The following is a 17,843-nucleotide window of genomic DNA, read 5'->3' as shown; positions in this document are numbered from 1 at the left end:
AGTGAGATCAAACCTACAACCTTGTAAATATGCACAGCAAACTACTTAAACCATTTGGCCATGCTCTGTCCACTGACACTAAAGTGTTTCATTAGGTTTGAATCCAGTCAGCCTGCCAAGAATAAAGAAATGTTGGTGATTTATAATGGTAAATTTAGTTCCATTCTCACCAACTAAGGCATGCTGCAGGTTATTGGTAACAGAAATACATTTGACACTAGAAGCAGTTTCAGCTATTTTGGAGTGTGTGAATGAGTATGGGTGAGTGTGAAGTGTGAGCATGAACGTGAAAGTAAGAGTGTACGTGCATGTGTGGCTGAATGGTTAAGCAGCTTGTTTCCACAGCCATAAGGTCTCCAGTTTAAACCCAATGTACAGCAACACCTTCGACTAGTGTCTTTAAGCAGAAGCTTTTCAGAATATTCAAATGGCCAGCCATGTTAGGGAATCCCTTCAGGTTGAGATGCTACTTTTACGCATTGAGATATCACAGGGGTCCAGTACTAGAGATATGTAATTAGAAAGTTGTAGGAAAAAACCTCAAGACAGATGAGAGGAGATGCAGGGGAAGACCAAGAGTGTGAGGGTTGAATCATCTCCATCATCTCAATTGGTCATGCTTGGGAATCCAGCAGGAAAGTGTAATGACAGTTGTTCCAATCAGAGCCTACAGAGGAGGGACCTGACTCTCCCAGGAATTAGGGGACAGAGAAGAAGGACGGATGAGTGGATGGATAGATGTTCAGTTTTAAATTTCTGTAGGAAAAGTGGGGGGGGGGCAGAGTTCAGAGGACTGAAGTGTAAGATAAAGGATTGGGGAGGGGTGGAAGGTCAGTAAACGTTTAATGTGGGATTTTTGGGAGGTTGGGGTGAGGCAGAAGACATAGTAAAGATTTTAGTGCCCTGAAATTCCATCATTGCTCATGTCTTTCTCCACAGGTGCCGACTTGGATCATTGGATTGACCATATTCAGTCCAGTGCAGTCCAGATAGGGCGGTGATCTGGTAGAAACGTTAGCACGCCGGGCGAAATTCGTAGCAGTATTTCGTCTGTCGTTACGTTCCGAGTTCAAATTCCGCCGAGGTCGACTTTGCCTTTCATCCTTTCAGGGTCGATAAATTAAGTACCAGTTACGCACTGGGGTCGATGTAATCGACTTAATCCCTTTGTCTGTCCTTGTTTGTCCCCTCTATGTTTAGCCCCTTGTGGGTAGTAAAGAAATACATATTCAGTCCAGTGCAGGACAAATGCCTCAGCATGCTCTCTCCACCAGAGAATGGCTTGAGATCATCATACTCTGGCACACTAGCTTGACAGAAGGATGCAGTTTTTATACTCATTACCCAAGAGTCGTTAAGCCAATTACATTGATCCCAGTGCTCAACAGTTACTTATTTTATTAACCCTGAAAGGATGACCTTGGTGGAATTTGAACTCAGAATGTAAAGATGAACAAAATACTGCTAAGCATTTCGCCTGGTGTGCGAACAGTACTGCCACATGCTGCCTTGGGAACATTAATGGTACTAATCTTACCTATCTAGGAGGGCCAGGGGTACTCTGCTTCATTTAGAACAAAAAAAAAGTAAAAGGAAAAATAAACCAAAAAAATATGGATTAACTTATGAGTAAAAAATGAAACTTACTAGTGTCTGTATAAAGTTTTGTTGCTGAGAGTTTGACATTGTTGTTGTTATGGGTGAGTGTTTCTGAAAAGACTTTAGAGCTGTCTGTAATACCATTTGTGCTGTTGTTGCACAGCAAAATATTGTCAGAAACTTCCTCAAAGAAATCTACTTCTTTTGGTGGTGTTGGTTCCTCCACATGGGTAGTACTATCCAGGTGCAGCTAAGAAATACAAATGTGATTACATTGTTATTTATATAAACAACCACAAAATTAATGAACCCAACCCCATTGGTCTAAGGTTAAACAGTAACAACATTGTCTAATCAATAATAGCAGGCTCACAAGCAACTTTGTTTCAATCTTTACAACTGTTGGAATTCACCAACAATTTACTCAGCTCAATATTCTATAAAAAGCTAGGCTGCACTATCTCATACTCCTTGATTTTGGTTCCTCAATTCGTTAGTGCTCATTACATCATAGATTAGTCACAACTGCTCTCATCTCTCAGTATAGAAAAACCCAATCTTCCTCCTCATCTCCCACAATAACAAGGACAAAATATTTTGTGTGGTAAACCTAATCCATTGCTAAGTTTAATACTATGACCAGATCATTTGGTGTGCATTCTGGGTCAGGTTGCCACTTGATGCTTATAAGCACCAATTTGAAAGAAAAGAACAGGCTTATCAACAGGGCTTCAGCAATGGAGTCTATTGATTGTCAATTTCATGACAGAGATATTTAACATTTGTCAAAAGAACACAAAGTCAGATAAAGGTTCCAATATTGATTCTTGTTTGATACACATAACAGCTGTTGTTTAGCTGAACTAGTTATATGCATGTGTGTATATGTAAATATGTATTGTCATAAATATATATATATATATATATATATATATATATATATATATATATATATATAAATGCATGAAATATACCCAAGCATATATATACCCACACACTTATTCTTAAGTGTGATAAGTTCATGGGAACACCGTCATGCCACTTAGAATGAAGAATTCAATGAAAGCAGTCAGTAAATCAGTATATATGTATATGTGCATGTGTGTACATGTGCACACACACACAGATACATATATACTTATCTATACATACCCACACATTATAGATACATGCATGTATTATCATTATCATTTTCATGTCTGCTTTTTCAGGCTTGCATCGGTTCTTTCCCACATAGTGTCTTGCTACTTGCTGCATTCTTTTATCATCTCTTTTGTGAGGTTCAACATCTTAGATCAGCTTTTGCCACCACTTCTACTCATCTCATTCTCAGCCATCCTCTTCCAGAGCTTCTTACCCTAACCACATACCCTGGCATTTTGTTACACATCACATGTCCCTATCAATGTAGTCTTCATGCTCGCATGCTACAAATGATTTCTCTTACACTGAGTTCATCTCTCAGCTTATCAGTACTGTGTCTTTTATGCTCACTTACATTGCACATCCAGCTGACTAGAACTCCTATAAGCTGATTAACTCAGCCACCAGCATATAGAAACTCCCATGGACAGTGAGTCTTAATTCTTCTGTTATAGCTTTATATGTATATATTATGCATTATGCTAAGAAGCAGTGCATGGTACCAGAATTTTCGGTTCAAGTCAAATATAACAAACACCTCCAAATTGTTGTTCGAGTATTCACATAAGTGGAGCCTGGACTGTCCAGTTTATACTGGCATCAAGTTATAAGTCAAACCAAATAATGATATTTGGATATCATTAAATATGTACATTTCAGGTCTATGTAATATAGAATAGGAAATGCATCCGTCACATAAGAGCTTCCTGTTTTATACTCCACCGATCTTAAAGTATGTATTAAATGATTTCAAAATATCTCTATGTGGTTGGACTTCATTATTACATCATATTTATATATATACATATATCTCATGCCAGTATGGAAAACTGGGTGTTAAATGATGATGATGATGATAATGATATATATATATATTCATACATCCATCCATCATAATTGTTTAATGTCCAGCTTCCATGCAGGCATGGGTTGGACAGTTTGAGAGGAGCCGACCAGGCAGAAGACTGCATCAGACTTCTGTGTTTGATTTGGTATGGTTTTTATGACTAGATGCCCATCCTAACACCAACCACCCAGCAGAGTGAACTGAGTGCTTTATATGTATATACCATCAACATCATCATTGTTTAATGTCTGCTTTCCATGCTGGCATGGGTTGGATGGTTTGACTGAGGCCTGGCAAGCCAGAAGGCTGTACCAGGCTCCAATGTGATCTGGCAAGGTTTCTACAGCTGGATGCCCTTCCAAACACCAGCCACTCTGAAAGTATAGTAGGTGCTTTTTACATGCCACCAGTACGAGGGCCAGTCAGGCAATACTGGCATTGGCTACAACCATGACTTCACATGACTCGACAGGTCTTCGCAAGCAGAGTTTAATGTCCAATGATTGAAGAGTACTCTTAAATGGGCTGGTTATGCTGCACTGGCATAAGCCATGGTTACAGTCTCACTTGGCTAGCCAGGTTTTTTCAAGTATAGCATATCCCCAAAGGTCTTGGTCACTCGTCATCGCCTCTGTAAGGCCTAACGTTCAAAGGTCATGCTTCGCCAACTCATCCCAGGTCTTCCTGGGTCTACCTCTTCCACAGGTTCCCTCTACTGCTAGGGTGTGACACTTTTTCACACAGCTGTCCTCATCCATATGCAACATATGACAATACCATCTCCCTTGCACACCACATCTGATGCTTTTTATGTTCAACTTTTCTCTCATGGTGTTTACACTCTGTCATGTGTGCACACAGACATTACACATATACACACATAAACAACAGTTAGAAACCCCTCTACAAAATGCACAATGTTTTAGGAATGAAGTTTCACGTATGGTTTGTGTCATTAAGAAGTTCACTTCTTAATGGGAAATGGCTTTTCTGCAGCCAACTCTAATCTGTTTGCAAGCAACAAAATATTTCTTCATAGCTTGACATATTTTGCAGAAAATTGGAATATGAAAGCTGTAAAGGTTGTGCCTATAATAATTGGTGCATTGGGAACTGTAAGCAAATGCATAGACAAATGGTTGAAAGAGATTGGAATAAAATGTCCTGTAGAGCTTCGACAGAAAGCTTGCCTCATAGAGACAAGAAAAATTATCAGGAGGTTTTTTAAGCAATTGAAAGACTATTGAAAGGTAGTGGACACCTAATGTTACATGTAGTAACCCACAACCCACATAAATCTTGCCAGGAATAAGACTGAACCAGAGTCAAACCAATAATTTGTACTATAGGTACAAAGTCTGAAATTTGGGAGGAGAGTCGAATGCATTGACCCCAGTGTTTGACTGGTACTTATTTCCTTAGTGGAATTTGAACACAGAATGTAAAGACAAGCAAAATGCTAAGCATTTTGTCAGGCATGGTAACAATTCTGCTAGCTTGCTGGCTTAATAATAATAATAATAATAATAAATGCCCACTTGACAGCAGAGTAAAAAGAAAGAAAATGTATAAGCAGAGTACTGTACTGACTTGAAGTATGAAATACTCAAGTGCTGGAAGAGAGAAGTTAACAAGGTTATGAAACTCCTGGCTATCATTAGGGCCTTGGGAACAGTGACAAAAATACTTTAGAATAAACCTTGAAAAACATGATCTTAATCTGAGAGTAGATGCAGTGAAGAAAAAAAGCCTAATAAGTTTTCCTCAATATAAAGTAAGAAGAGATATGAAGAGCTGCAGAAGGTAAAAAAAATGCTCTTCATTTTAGACCATGAGCTGTGGTGTGATAGGAAGAGGCAGCATAAATCAGGCACAACACTATGAGACAAAACAACATTATGACGGTGATGAACAAGGCTGACAATTTTGAAAAGGAAGAGGTTAATTGATGTAATAAATGCCAGAAGGATGAAAGCCAAGTTGAGCTTTGAGGGGATTTGAACTCAAAATTGAAAAAAAAGCTGAAGTAGATACAGCAAAATATTTTGTTCAATGAGCTAACAATTTTGTCAACCCACTAACTGAATATTTAACAAAACAAAACCTGGAAAGTAATGATGGAGGATCAAGAAAAGATTACCTTGTCTTTATGAAGTTTCATCATGTTTTGAGCCTGAGTTAGCAAACGTTCCCTGTAGAGATTGGCAGCACGGCTATGGTACTTCTGCTGGGCATCATTGGTAGTGCAGCCATGTTGCCGAAAGAAACTGATCTGTCAAAATAAACAAACAAATAAATCTCACAATCTTCCCAACAGAAGACGTAAGGTAAGTGTCAAGTACCGAAATGGTATTTCATGAGTTTCATCATCATCATCGTATTTGTTTAAAATCCGCTTTCCATGCTGGCATGGGTTGACTGAAGACTGGTGAGCCAGAAGGCTGCACAAGGCTCCAATCTGATCAGGCAAAGTTTCTACAGCTGGATGCCCTTCCTAATGTCAACTACTCAGAGTGTAGTGGGTGCTTTTACGTGCCACTAGCACGAGGGCCAGTCAGGCAACAACCATGCTCGATTGTTGTTTTTCATGTGCCAGTAAGGTGACGCTGGCAATGATCATGCACGAATGGTGCCTTTTATACATGCCATCAGCACAGGAGCCAGTCAGTGGACCTGCCTACGATCACGGCGGATGGTGCTTTTAACAATCCACTGGTACAAGTGCCAATCAGGCAGTACTGTCATCAGCCACGTCAGCGATTTTGATTTCACTTGCTTCAACAGGTCTTCGCAAGTGAATTGTACATTTTGAACCCAAGGAAGACAGACAATCAGTTGAAATGAAGTTCAATAAACAGAGTCAATTTCTATTACAAATCACATCAGCCTCTCCTTATTGCTTATTTACCTTTGTGAAGAGACACATCAATCTTCATAAATTATTACTAAAAACAGAAACTCCAACTCACCGCATTTCCATTACCTCCAACCTGCATGGTACGCAGTTGCAACCATGTCCAGCTGGTATCAAGCTGGGAAGACCGGATAAAGCTAACATGGACTCCAAGGGATCTGTGAACTGCTGAACAATCTATACACAGGAATACTCCATAAGTTACACTGGCCCATGTAGGATTGTTACTGCCACAATCAAAACATTGCTGAAAAAAAAAAAAAAAAGATTTACAGGTCAGCATTAAAAATTAACACAGAACATTAAAAAGTTACAGTAATGTGTTTGTATGGTAAGTATTTTGAGCCAAGATCATGTGTTGACACTAAATCCACTGTGGAAGATACAAATCAGCTGTTCAGAAACACAAAAACCATTCACTTCACATAAAAAATTTATTGTTTGTAAAATGGTGTCATCATTTGTTGATCTTGTCTGATCCAGTTCTAGTGTCTTATTTCATTACTGATCTTGTTGATGCCTGCTCCCATCTCAGTTGTGTCCTTTTGGATTCTTTGCAGCCACTTGTTGAGTATTCTCCTTAGGCATGTGAATTGGAAGCCTGAGGGTTAAAGAGTAGCAGGGTACCCTAACATCACATAGCAAAGGACTATTGATGAGGAAAGGAAATGAGAAGGATGGAGAAGCTGGAATAAGATGAGGACAGTGGCAGAAAACAGAGCTGGTTGGAGAGATCATGCTGCAGCCTTATGCACCTCATGGCACACAGAGAACTAACATAGAGCCAAAATTTATGTTGCTCAATCCTGTGACCTTAGTCACTAACAAAATTTGTACAGCATAAATTTTCTAAGTAACCAGGTTGCAGTTTCAAGCAATGAAAATTTTGACACCATTTTGCAAACATTAAATGTTTAAATGAAGTTAAACATCCTTTGTGTGTTTCTGAATGGCTAACTTGTGTCTTCTATCTTGCAACCATTCAAAAGTTATTTAGAAACATTTATTCAGTGAGTGTGAAAAACAAACAAAACAAAAAAGAAAAGAAAACAACAACAAAAACAAAAAAAAAACATAGGTGCAGGCGTCGCTGTGTGACAAGAAGCTTGCTTCCCAACCACATAGTTCTGGGTTCAGTCCTACTGCATGGCACCTTGGGCAAGTGTCTTCTACTATAGTCTCGGTCAACCAAAGTCTTGTGAGTGGATTTGGTAGATGGAAACTGAAAGAAGCCCATCGTCTATATATATGTGTGTTTGTGTGCCCCCCCCCCCAACATTGCTTTCCAACTGATGTTGGTGTATTTACATCCCAGTAATTTAGAGATTCGGCAAAAGAGACCATTAGAATAAGTACTAGGCTTACAACGAATAAGTCCTGGGGTCAATTTGTTTAACTAAAGGCAGTGCTCCAGCATGGCTGAAGTCAAATGACTGAAACCAGTAAAAGAACAAAAACAATATTATTCATTGATTAATGTTATAATTATTTAAGCAAGCCCAGAAGACAATTTTGAATGTGTTTTGACCTCATCAATGGACCTCATCAATGGACCTCATCAATGGAGCATACACTTCCCCAAAGACAAACATCGTTTTCATTAATATTCTTAATTTTCTATAAAGTCAAAACAAAGCAAGTTATAAAGAAATATAATACAATTCAATGGTTTGTACTTTTAATTCAGACATATTAAGATATAATGGTAAAAGTGCAAATCATCAATTTGCCTTGTTTTGGCATTAGAAAAAAAAACCCATTAAAAACATACACACATCATGAAAAACTATACTACTCTTTTTTTTTTTTTTATGTGAATGGTGTCGTACATATATATGCAGCTTTAATGTGAGAAAGAAATATTTTAGTGACAGAAAAGCTTTCAAGAATGTCGATAGGGTTGAACTAGAAGAGATAAAAGAAAGTCAGAAGAATTATCCATTATGTGAAAACGAGCGATATAACCAAAACCAAGAATTTGATAAAAGCAATTAATACGAATGATTAAGGATTGAAAGATATCTCAAGTGGGATTGAGAAGTAAGATACATGACAGAAGAGGTGAATGCAAAGGGATATAAAAATATTGAAATCTGACAAATTTTATTGAAAAGACAAAGAAAGCAGTTGGTTCAGGTCCCAAAGGAAGTTGATTGAGAAAGAAAATATAACAAAATATAATATACAATATAACATAAAAATAAGAAATGTAATAGCAGTAATAAAGGAGTTGAAATAGGATTTTGCCAAAAGAGTGAAAATAAACTGAACAAAGAATAATTTATAGACAAAACTGTATACACAATATAGAGCAGAAAGCAATATCTAAGGAGTTCGATGGAAACTTAAGTTAAGAACAGGCTATAGCAGATATACAAGTAAGGAGTTCTGGAGAGAAATTTGGCGAGAAGACAAACCAAGAGAGATAAAGAATAAGTAATGATGTGGAATTCCTAATTCCAAAGTCTCAGGGCCAAATGGTATTCAAGGTATTGGTCAAAGATTTTCAAATCAATGAGAATATCTATAAAGATCTGTAGAAGCTAAAAAGCAGTGAAGATTAAGCTGCTTTTACTGACAACACATGGGAAAATATTTTGTCAACAACTCTGGACTTGGAATTATTGCTGGTGATAACATAGCAAGCGGAAAAGTGTAAGAAGAAGCAAATTTAAAAAAAGGTTGACGTGAACCAAGAGCAGTGGGTGCCCAAGGGACAATAATAACTAAACCATGAGGGCAGATTATGAAATGCAGAACTGAGATGTGCACATAGCTTCAACAGAAGGTGGCACTATTGAAAACAGTTTCGATTCTGAAGAAGGTTCTTGAAAATATATGGAAAAGAAAGACAAAAAAAAAAGAAATCCTTAGTAAATTTATTGATTCACTCTTTCTCACACACAAAAAAAAAAATAATGAAAGAAAATAAATGAAATAAGCATTGTTGAAACTGCGATAACAACAACATCATCATCATGATTTAACATTCACTCTTCCATGCTTGCATGTGTCAGATGGAATTTGTTGTAGCAGACGCTCTATAGCTGGGTGCCTTTCCTGTTGCCCACCCTCACTTGTTTCCAAGCAGGGTAATATTTTCCCAAGGCCAGAAATGCTTTTCACAGAACACTTGAAACAAACATCTCTTTTATGATGATGATGTGCATTTACAACCATCACATGATGTCAAGACAAGGGTACACACACATGCACCTTGTGTTTTTTTTTTTTAGTTTCTGTCTACCAAATCCACTAACATGGCTTTGGTCAACCTGGGGCTGTAGCAGAAGACAACCTGGCCAAAGTGCCACAGAGTGAAACTGAACCCAAGACCACATGGTTGAGAAGCAAGCTTCTTAACTAGTCATGTCTGCACCTACATTTCTAACTGTAAAATTATTTCTCATATTCCTTGGTAACTAAACACAGTCAGAGTATAATAGATCAAATGAGACCACGTAATATTTACAGCTAGGGATCTGAGGACAGGGGGATATTTTAAAAGCATGGATAATCAATCAGGTAATTTGACAGGCAATCTAGACTCAAGGACACGCATGCACACACACACACCATGCGAAGAATTCCAATTCCACACAAGAAAAACATATATATCCACACTGGTAGAAACAGGTGGAAACCATATTTTGTCATCTGGCAAAAATATGTTATAACAAACTATTGGGAAGAGAATCCCGGTCAGCCCTGATCCATGACCATTGCCATTTATTTATTTTCTAATACAGTGTATCAAGGATTATATTATGTCTTTCTGCTTTTAAGATGGTAATGTGTGATTTGAAGGAGATTGAGTTGCTATTTCTAGCCAATTGAATGAAGGTCATGAAGCTTCCTCATTGGTTGGTTATTGTTATTGTCTGCTGCCAGTCAACCATGTTTGAACAATTCTATGATCAAAAACACTAACCAAACCATTCCAGCTTTCAATTAGAAAGTGAATCGAGATCTGTATTATTTAATATGTTCTTTCTTTATTTAGTGGGGTAAAATATGATTTTAAGGAGATTTGGTTGGTATTTCTGGCAGGTGAAGAAATCCTCATTGGCCCAGTATAGTTGGAAGCTAAATCACAAGCTGAAAGACTCTTTAAGAAGTCATCATGCAAGACCTGAGAATGTTAGAAGGACATCAATTTGAGGAGGTTTCACTAACACAAGAGCAGCACTGCTTGAATTGCAGGAGTACCCAGCATTGCTCGGGTATTAAATACTTGGCAATGGTCTTAAGTTCTACCACTTTTTTTTGTTGTACATCTCAAAGATTTTTTGCGTAAAGTTGCAAGCAATGACATTGAGGAAGAAGTGATTTTTCCCAAAGACCATAAATAAAGTAGTAACAACAGAGGGTGAAAAGCCCTGGAGAAGCGACAAGAGCATCTCAGGAGGTGCAACAATTGAATGTAAAGTGACCCTGAAAAGGGCCATGTTATTGTCCTCACAATAGCCCTGAAAAGGATTGTTAACCATCCACAGGTATAAACATCCTTTTTGGTTCATATGAAAAGCAGTGATGCCAAAACTCAAGCCTTCTGCAAGGAGATTGAGAAGCTGTAGGGGACAAAATAAAAAAAATAAAAAAACCGACTTAAGAAAAACAGGTAATTTTGAAAGAATGGCAGCAATAGCACCCATCACCATAAACCTGTTTGGCAGGGAAGCTGCGCTATGTTGGACAATGTACAGCACCTCACAGTAGACAACATTTTTTGTTTTGACTTTTGGGGCAAACACGTATAACTGGCTGTGCAAGAAGCATGGTTGGCCTAAATGGAAGCCTGTTGTTGTTAGTGTTTGGCCTTGGGACTTGTTGATGGACATGGCAAAGCAAAGTTGAAGAAGGAACTGAAGTCGATGCAAGGAACAGGGGCATTGCTAATCTGATGGAGTAAAAGGTATCCTGGGTAGAAAGATGTCTCTGATGCCGCAACCCATGAGAATTGCTGTTTCAATAACATGAGGCAGCACATTTTTTACCTCTAAGCGCATTCCATTGCACAGACATGGTGGCTCCAGGTTCCTCAGCAGCATGACCAGAGCTCCAATTTTGAGGTTTCCAGGAAGGTTTTGCTGTAGGTTTTCATTGAGTTTCACAACAAATGTGTTTTTGGGAGCTAATATGGCTCTTTCACACAGCCAATTCAGGTTTTAGTAGTTTATGTGTAGGTCGGGAAAAACAGCAGTCGTAAGGTCATCCACAGTGTCCACAGGTGTGCCTACATGTGAGACAGCCATCTCTCCAGCCACATCGGAGGGAGCTGTACCATCACCAATAGTGTGAAGTTACTTGGAGAAGTTGCCTGATAAGCTGTCGCTGGAAAGCTGGGTCCTCATTTTCGTTCTAAGAGTCAAAATTGTCATGTCCAGCCACAGAGAAGATAACTTAATGCATGCCATTAGAGCGTCGGCTCTGGTGCCTTTTGGAATTATGGGTAGGGTTTGTCTGAAATCACCAGACTGAAGGAGGGAAACGCCTCCCTTGAGGCTCATGCAACCTCTGGTGTCTTTCAGGGTCCTGTCCAGTGCTTCAAGGGATCCTTTATGCGCCATGGTGCATTCATCTCAATGAGCTGGCACCTTCACAGCACTTCTGCTTTGTCTGAGTCTTTTGTAATATTGCAGGTGGCCGAGTCGGATGCAGAAGCATTGAACGGGAATTTGAAGGTCGAATGAGCCATCCTACCCCTGGGCAGTAGAGTTGTGGCAATTCTGGAAGGAACTACAGCTAAAGCGATCCTCTTTTGCTGGCATACTTTTGCAAGGAGGAGTTTAAACACGAATGTTTTACCAGTTCCTCCTGGGGCATCTAAAAAGAAAATACCTCCTTTGCATTCACGAAGTATGTGTGCTGCTGGTCCTGAAGCAACTTTGGCTCATTTTCGTTGATGTATTGTTGAAGAGCATCAATGTCATAGGGTTAGGGTTTCCTGAATAACGCCTGTTGGTAGTGTGTGCGAGCCCGTTCTGCTGACTTTCGGTAGACCATAGAATGAAAGGTTGTTACCGCCGGCAGTAATTAGGCTGTCCTCAATGTTGATGAGTGCTCTGTTGAAGAATTCATCGTCGAAACCGATGTTCAAGTGAGGCAACAGAAGTTGTTGTTGGTGGTGGTGGTAGTCCTCTGAACGGTCTTCCTTGTATTATTCCCCATAAGGTTGCAGGATCATTGAGTTCGCATCTTTGCAGTAGCACTGCAAAGAGCTTTTGAAGACTCCTCGCCAAGCATATTGTTGCTGCTTCACCCATTGCTGTGTCCCACTGAGCGCCATCTTGTAGCAGGCCACTTTTAAGGCAGGCTTTGTGGCATATAGCAAAAACATCACCGTTGAAGCTTTTCAGGTCATTGAAAGATGTCAGTCCCGTGACCTCAGCAGTAGGTGAAGGTAAAAACATTCCTGTTGGTTAGGGCGAACTGTGTAAACTCTTCCAAGGGTGGGGGAAGATTTTAAGTTTGTCTGTTCCTCGACGGGTTGTCCTTGTTTCCTTGATTCCCGAATGCATGTTTTCTTTTTTCAAATGTAATGTGATGGAACCTGGGGATACAGGAGGGTCTTGGCGAAGGGGTCATTGGTGCATAGTTTGAGGAAAGCAGTGAGTGTGGTGTGTTTGGGTTCTTGTGCCAGCTGAACAGCATTATAGCCGGAGAAGTAGACTCTCTGGCTGTTCTCAAGATGCAAAACTTGAAAAAAATCGATTTTTTTCACAGTTTTTTGTTGCACAGGGATGTCTTTGGACATAGAACAGATACTTGATAGAACCCCTGTTACATGGTGGTTTTTTAGCTGCAAAAACCAAGGAAATTAGACTTTCCCGGAAAACATTTTCTGCGTAACTTTGCAAAACTGCAAAAAATGAAGTTTTTTACTAAGTTTTTCACAATTTTCTTGGGAATCAGAGGCCCCAAGGATGCACCAAAATATTTGTCTGAAATGTCGCAAATTGATGGTCCCTTTGACACCAAACTTATAAAAATTGGACATTCCTGTAAAAACTTTTCTCACATGCAACTTTTGCCTTTTTTTGCAAAAAGTGTGGGGCCCTTTCAGTTTTATTGAATTTTCTACTAGAAGGGGGTATCTCTAGGCATCGATAAAGTGGCAGTGACCTGTCTGGGTAAATTTGCCATTTAATGAAAAAAAATTTCATCAAAATCGGATGATGTGGAAACACTTAGCATACACACACACATAGACATTTCATGTTTTATAACTAGATTAGACAAATGAGACTTTAGCACCTTCATACAAACACACACACACATGTTATAACAACAATGATGATGATTATGGCTTAGCCACAATTCAAAGAATGGATTAATATTAACAATAAACGAATGATGGTATAACAGAAAATTTTTTAAATGGTTTATCATAAAAAAAGGCAGAAAAACAACAAAAACTCTTTACACCTTGAATGTATGTTGTATAAAAATATGGAAATCAATAAGGGATTCCACTGAAGCTGAAAGCTTGTCTAACAGACTAAACATAGAATCAATACTGATAACCACAGTAAGCATTGTCCAACAAGAAGATTGACTGTATATATAGAACAGCAATCAGCAGAGAGAGAGTGTTGTGACTATAAAGAAGTCCAAGAATAATTCCCCCTCATCCTTCAGATGTGGATGTACAGTCAAGAAGTTTACTTCTCAACCATATGGTTTCAGGTTCAGTCCCACTGCAATGCACCTTGGACAAGTGTCATCTACTATAGCCCCAGGCCAACCAATGCCTTGTGACTGAATTTGGCAGACAAGAACAGAAAAGCTGTTACTGTGTACTTCATATATATATATATTATATTCTCTCACAGAAGTATGTACACCCCTAAAAAATTACAGTAGAATTGCCATTAATCTGATAATATCGGAGGAAATCAATACTGAAATTATACTGAATAAAATATATTAAACATGCAAACATTACACAAATTTGGAACGCAAAACAATAAACATTTTTAAAGATATGAATGAAATTTTAATTTCCAAACGATACAAAAATATGTACATTGTAAAGGATTATTTGCTATATTCAATATTTGGTGTGACCACCTTTACTTTCAGTGACTGAATTAAGTCAACTAAATTTCCGCATGTAACGAAATCGACCTCCATTCATCCTGAATGATGTCTTTCAACTGTGCTAGATTGTGGGGTTTTTCTCCTCAACCTTCCTTTTCAAAACACCTCACAGGTGTTCTATTGGGTTTAAATCAGGTGACATGGTAGACCAAGGCAATACTTTTACCTTTTTATCTGATAAAAAACTTAGTCGTCATCTTTGAAGTGTGTTTAGGGTCACTATCATGTTGGAACATAAAATGCCTTCCTAGTTCCTTAATTCTTTTCAACATTGTTTTCTGCAATATGCCACAATAAAGCCTTGAATCCATTGCTCTCTCTCTCAATAAATGTGAGTCCTCCCACACCAGCCGCACACATGCATCCCCTAAGCATAACACTTCCACCGCTGGATTTCATGGTAGGCACGGTGCATTTGTTGCTATCATCTTCATCCGGTCGTCACCATACTCATTTAATACCATCTGACCCAAACAAGTTGATTTTAGCCTCTTCAGAAAAATGGTGGTATGAGAGAAGGCGATGGGGAATTCAATATGTACAAATCATGCTTTATTCTCATTTCCTCTTGATTATGGGTGGATTGGGGAGTGGCAGAGACAATAAGAATGTCAGAATTTTAGGAGAAATACAGTTAGGAGAATGTGTTTGCTTACGCGCACACACGCACACACACAGATGATGTGCATTCAAGTCCCAGGAGCAAATTTTGATTTTCCCTCCAAACTCGTTACATGCTGTTATTTATACCGTCATCAACTTTCTAAAAACTATTTCATGTCCCTCAAAGTCTCTATATTCCTATGATGCAACTAATGAATCAAAGTAGATAAAGGGATTTAAAAAAACCCTTGGATGGAAAAAAGTTGAAGGCTGCCTGTGGGACTCAAATTCACACCTTCTGTATATCGATTCTCTTAATCACTGTCCTTATACTTTCTCATCTTCTTATCTACATATTTCCAAATATTCTTCATTCTTACATCAGTAGAGTATATAAATAGCACTGAATCACAATATTATCTTGAGAATTGCATATAATAGAGATTTCCATGTGGGTCACAAGTTATGAACTTAAAATTTGCAAGGAAAAGGAGATATAATGTGGGTGTGTGTGAGCACACGTGTATGTGTCCATGCATAGATTAGAGATCAAGAGAAGTTTATAATATGTGAATATTTCTGCTAGCTTCATTGGGTGAAACAAAAAATTTATTCATCATTTGTATGTTAATTGCTGAATCTGTAAATGAGGAAACAAACTGGTTTATCAATGTCATTATGAGAAATTATAACACAAATAAAAAGAAAAATAAATGAAGTTACTAATTATTTCACTTCCTCACATATAATTAAAGAAAATACTTCAAGTCTGCTACAGGAAAATTGAATGAGGATACTCAACACTAACACCACCACGCAACAACTACTTAAAACAATAAAATCACCACCACTCCTACTACCTAAAATAATAGCACCACAACCGTTACTTTAAACAATAACATCATCACCTACTGAAACAATACCCACCATCGGCCTACTGATACTTTGCCATCAGCACCTAAGTAAATATCACTGTCACCACTATCTACTAAAACATCATCACAACCCATTACGCTGTCACCACTACTACCAACACAGAGCCTCCACAAGGGATGGAGGCAGGCAGGCAGGCAGGCACACACATACACACACACACACAGGAGATCGCAAAAAGATTTGGTATTATTTATTCACAATTAGACATGTTTCATTTGCTTAAAGGAGTTACAAAATTGTACATGTAGGAGAAACATGTAAGACTGTGATTCTCTGAAGAATTTCCAATAGGAGCTATCTTAAATGTTTCTCTCACCGTGTACAATTTTGTAATTTCTTTAAGCAAATGAAACATGGGTAATGGTGAATACCCCCCCCCCCCACTAATTTTTTTCCACCTCCTGTTTTATTATATAATTACTCTGCCAAAAAGATTTCCCAGTATTTTCTAAAGCTTATGCATGCTTCAAACAAAGATAACATCTCCATACAATTCTGGAGTACTGGAATAAGCAGATGTGCTTCAAGAGGACACAGCTTGATTTATAATACTATCTACTTATAAAAACACACCTTCTATTTGTTTCAGTTATTAGAGTCAGCCTTGCTGGGCATTGCCGGAATACTTTCAATTTGTTTTTTAAGCTTGGTCCTTATTCTATCTCTCTTGCCAAGACACTAAGCTACAGGGACATAAACACACCAACACGAGTTGTCAAAAGATGGTAAGGAAGAGACATGGAGACACACGCACAGGCATGGTAGGCTTCTTTCAGTTTCTGTCTACCAAATCCACACACAAGGCTTTGATCTGCCTCAGGTTATACAAGATACTTTTCTAAGGTGCCATACAGTGGGACTGAACCTAGTAACATGTGGTTGAGAAGCAAATTTCTTACCACACTGCCACTCCTACACACACACGCACACACATTGAGCAATTTAGTTCCTCATACACAAAATCTCAGGATGGTCATGGCTGGAACATCTTTGATCTTGTATTTGCTTCATTAGAGCTGACCTGGATCTCAACATTGAAAGGCTTTGGCTCAGAGAATAAACACAACAATGGCCCAGTTGTTAAACCCTGGTTTAAGGAATTCCTGATGTACAACCTTACCCACTCAGCCAGCAGTGACTGGAATCTAGTTTATAGAATCAAGATGGATGAAGAACAAAGTCAGCTTCAATAATATGTATTAAGTGCCAAACATGGCACCATGAACATGTATGCTTTTTGAAACCCTTACCATCCTGTTCCAATGATGCTATAAACATTAACTACATACTCATACACATATGTGTATGTCATGACTCATGCACTGTTGTACATTACCCTATGTACTATACATACACTTTAGATGAGTTGTAGTGCACCTGAGCACTGTACACAATGTTTCATTATTATTATTATTATTACATTCAGTCTCATAATATATCAAGTCACTAAAGGAGCAGTTGTGTTGTCATTTGGTCTGCTGGAAAAAGTAGCCAAATCCCTCAAATCCCACCCATCTTAAGAGATTAACACAGTGGATAATGTAGCCCTAAACAGACTGCCTAGAAAAAAAAAAAAGAAAGAAAAGAAATGAGGGAATGGTCCATGACTGGAGCAGCTTTCACCATAAATTTAGCCCCTGGACAATACAAATTGCCACTCTCTATCATGTTTAAAGTTCATATCACACACACAAAAAG

The 17,843-nt window shown here is 38.5% G+C and overlaps 1 protein-coding gene across 4 annotated transcripts in view; it reads right to left on the bottom strand.

The window, feature by feature from the left end:
• Nucleotides 1-17,843, bottom strand: part of LOC115224125 (ADP-ribosylation factor GTPase-activating protein 2) — an 84,367-nt gene that overhangs the window by 35,373 nt on the left and 31,151 nt on the right. For all 4 annotated transcript variants that reach the window (XM_036512952.1, XM_036512953.1, XM_029794929.2 and 1 more), the window contains 3 exons: nucleotides 6,559-6,750; nucleotides 5,730-5,861; nucleotides 1,648-1,849 (listed from right to left, as the gene is read on the bottom strand). In XM_036512952.1, the coding sequence (XP_036368845.1) occupies nucleotides 1,648-1,849; nucleotides 5,730-5,861; nucleotides 6,559-6,750 (526 nt within the window). The remainder of the gene's footprint in view (nucleotides 1-1,647; nucleotides 1,850-5,729; nucleotides 5,862-6,558; nucleotides 6,751-17,843) is intronic.

Source organism: Octopus sinensis, linkage group LG24 (assembly GCF_006345805.1).
Source record: "Octopus sinensis linkage group LG24, ASM634580v1, whole genome shotgun sequence".
In the NCBI taxonomy this organism is placed as follows: domain Eukaryota; kingdom Metazoa; phylum Mollusca; class Cephalopoda; order Octopoda; family Octopodidae; genus Octopus; species Octopus sinensis.
Note: the sequence above shows the minus strand (reverse complement) of the source record. Positions and strands in the feature narration are given on the sequence as shown.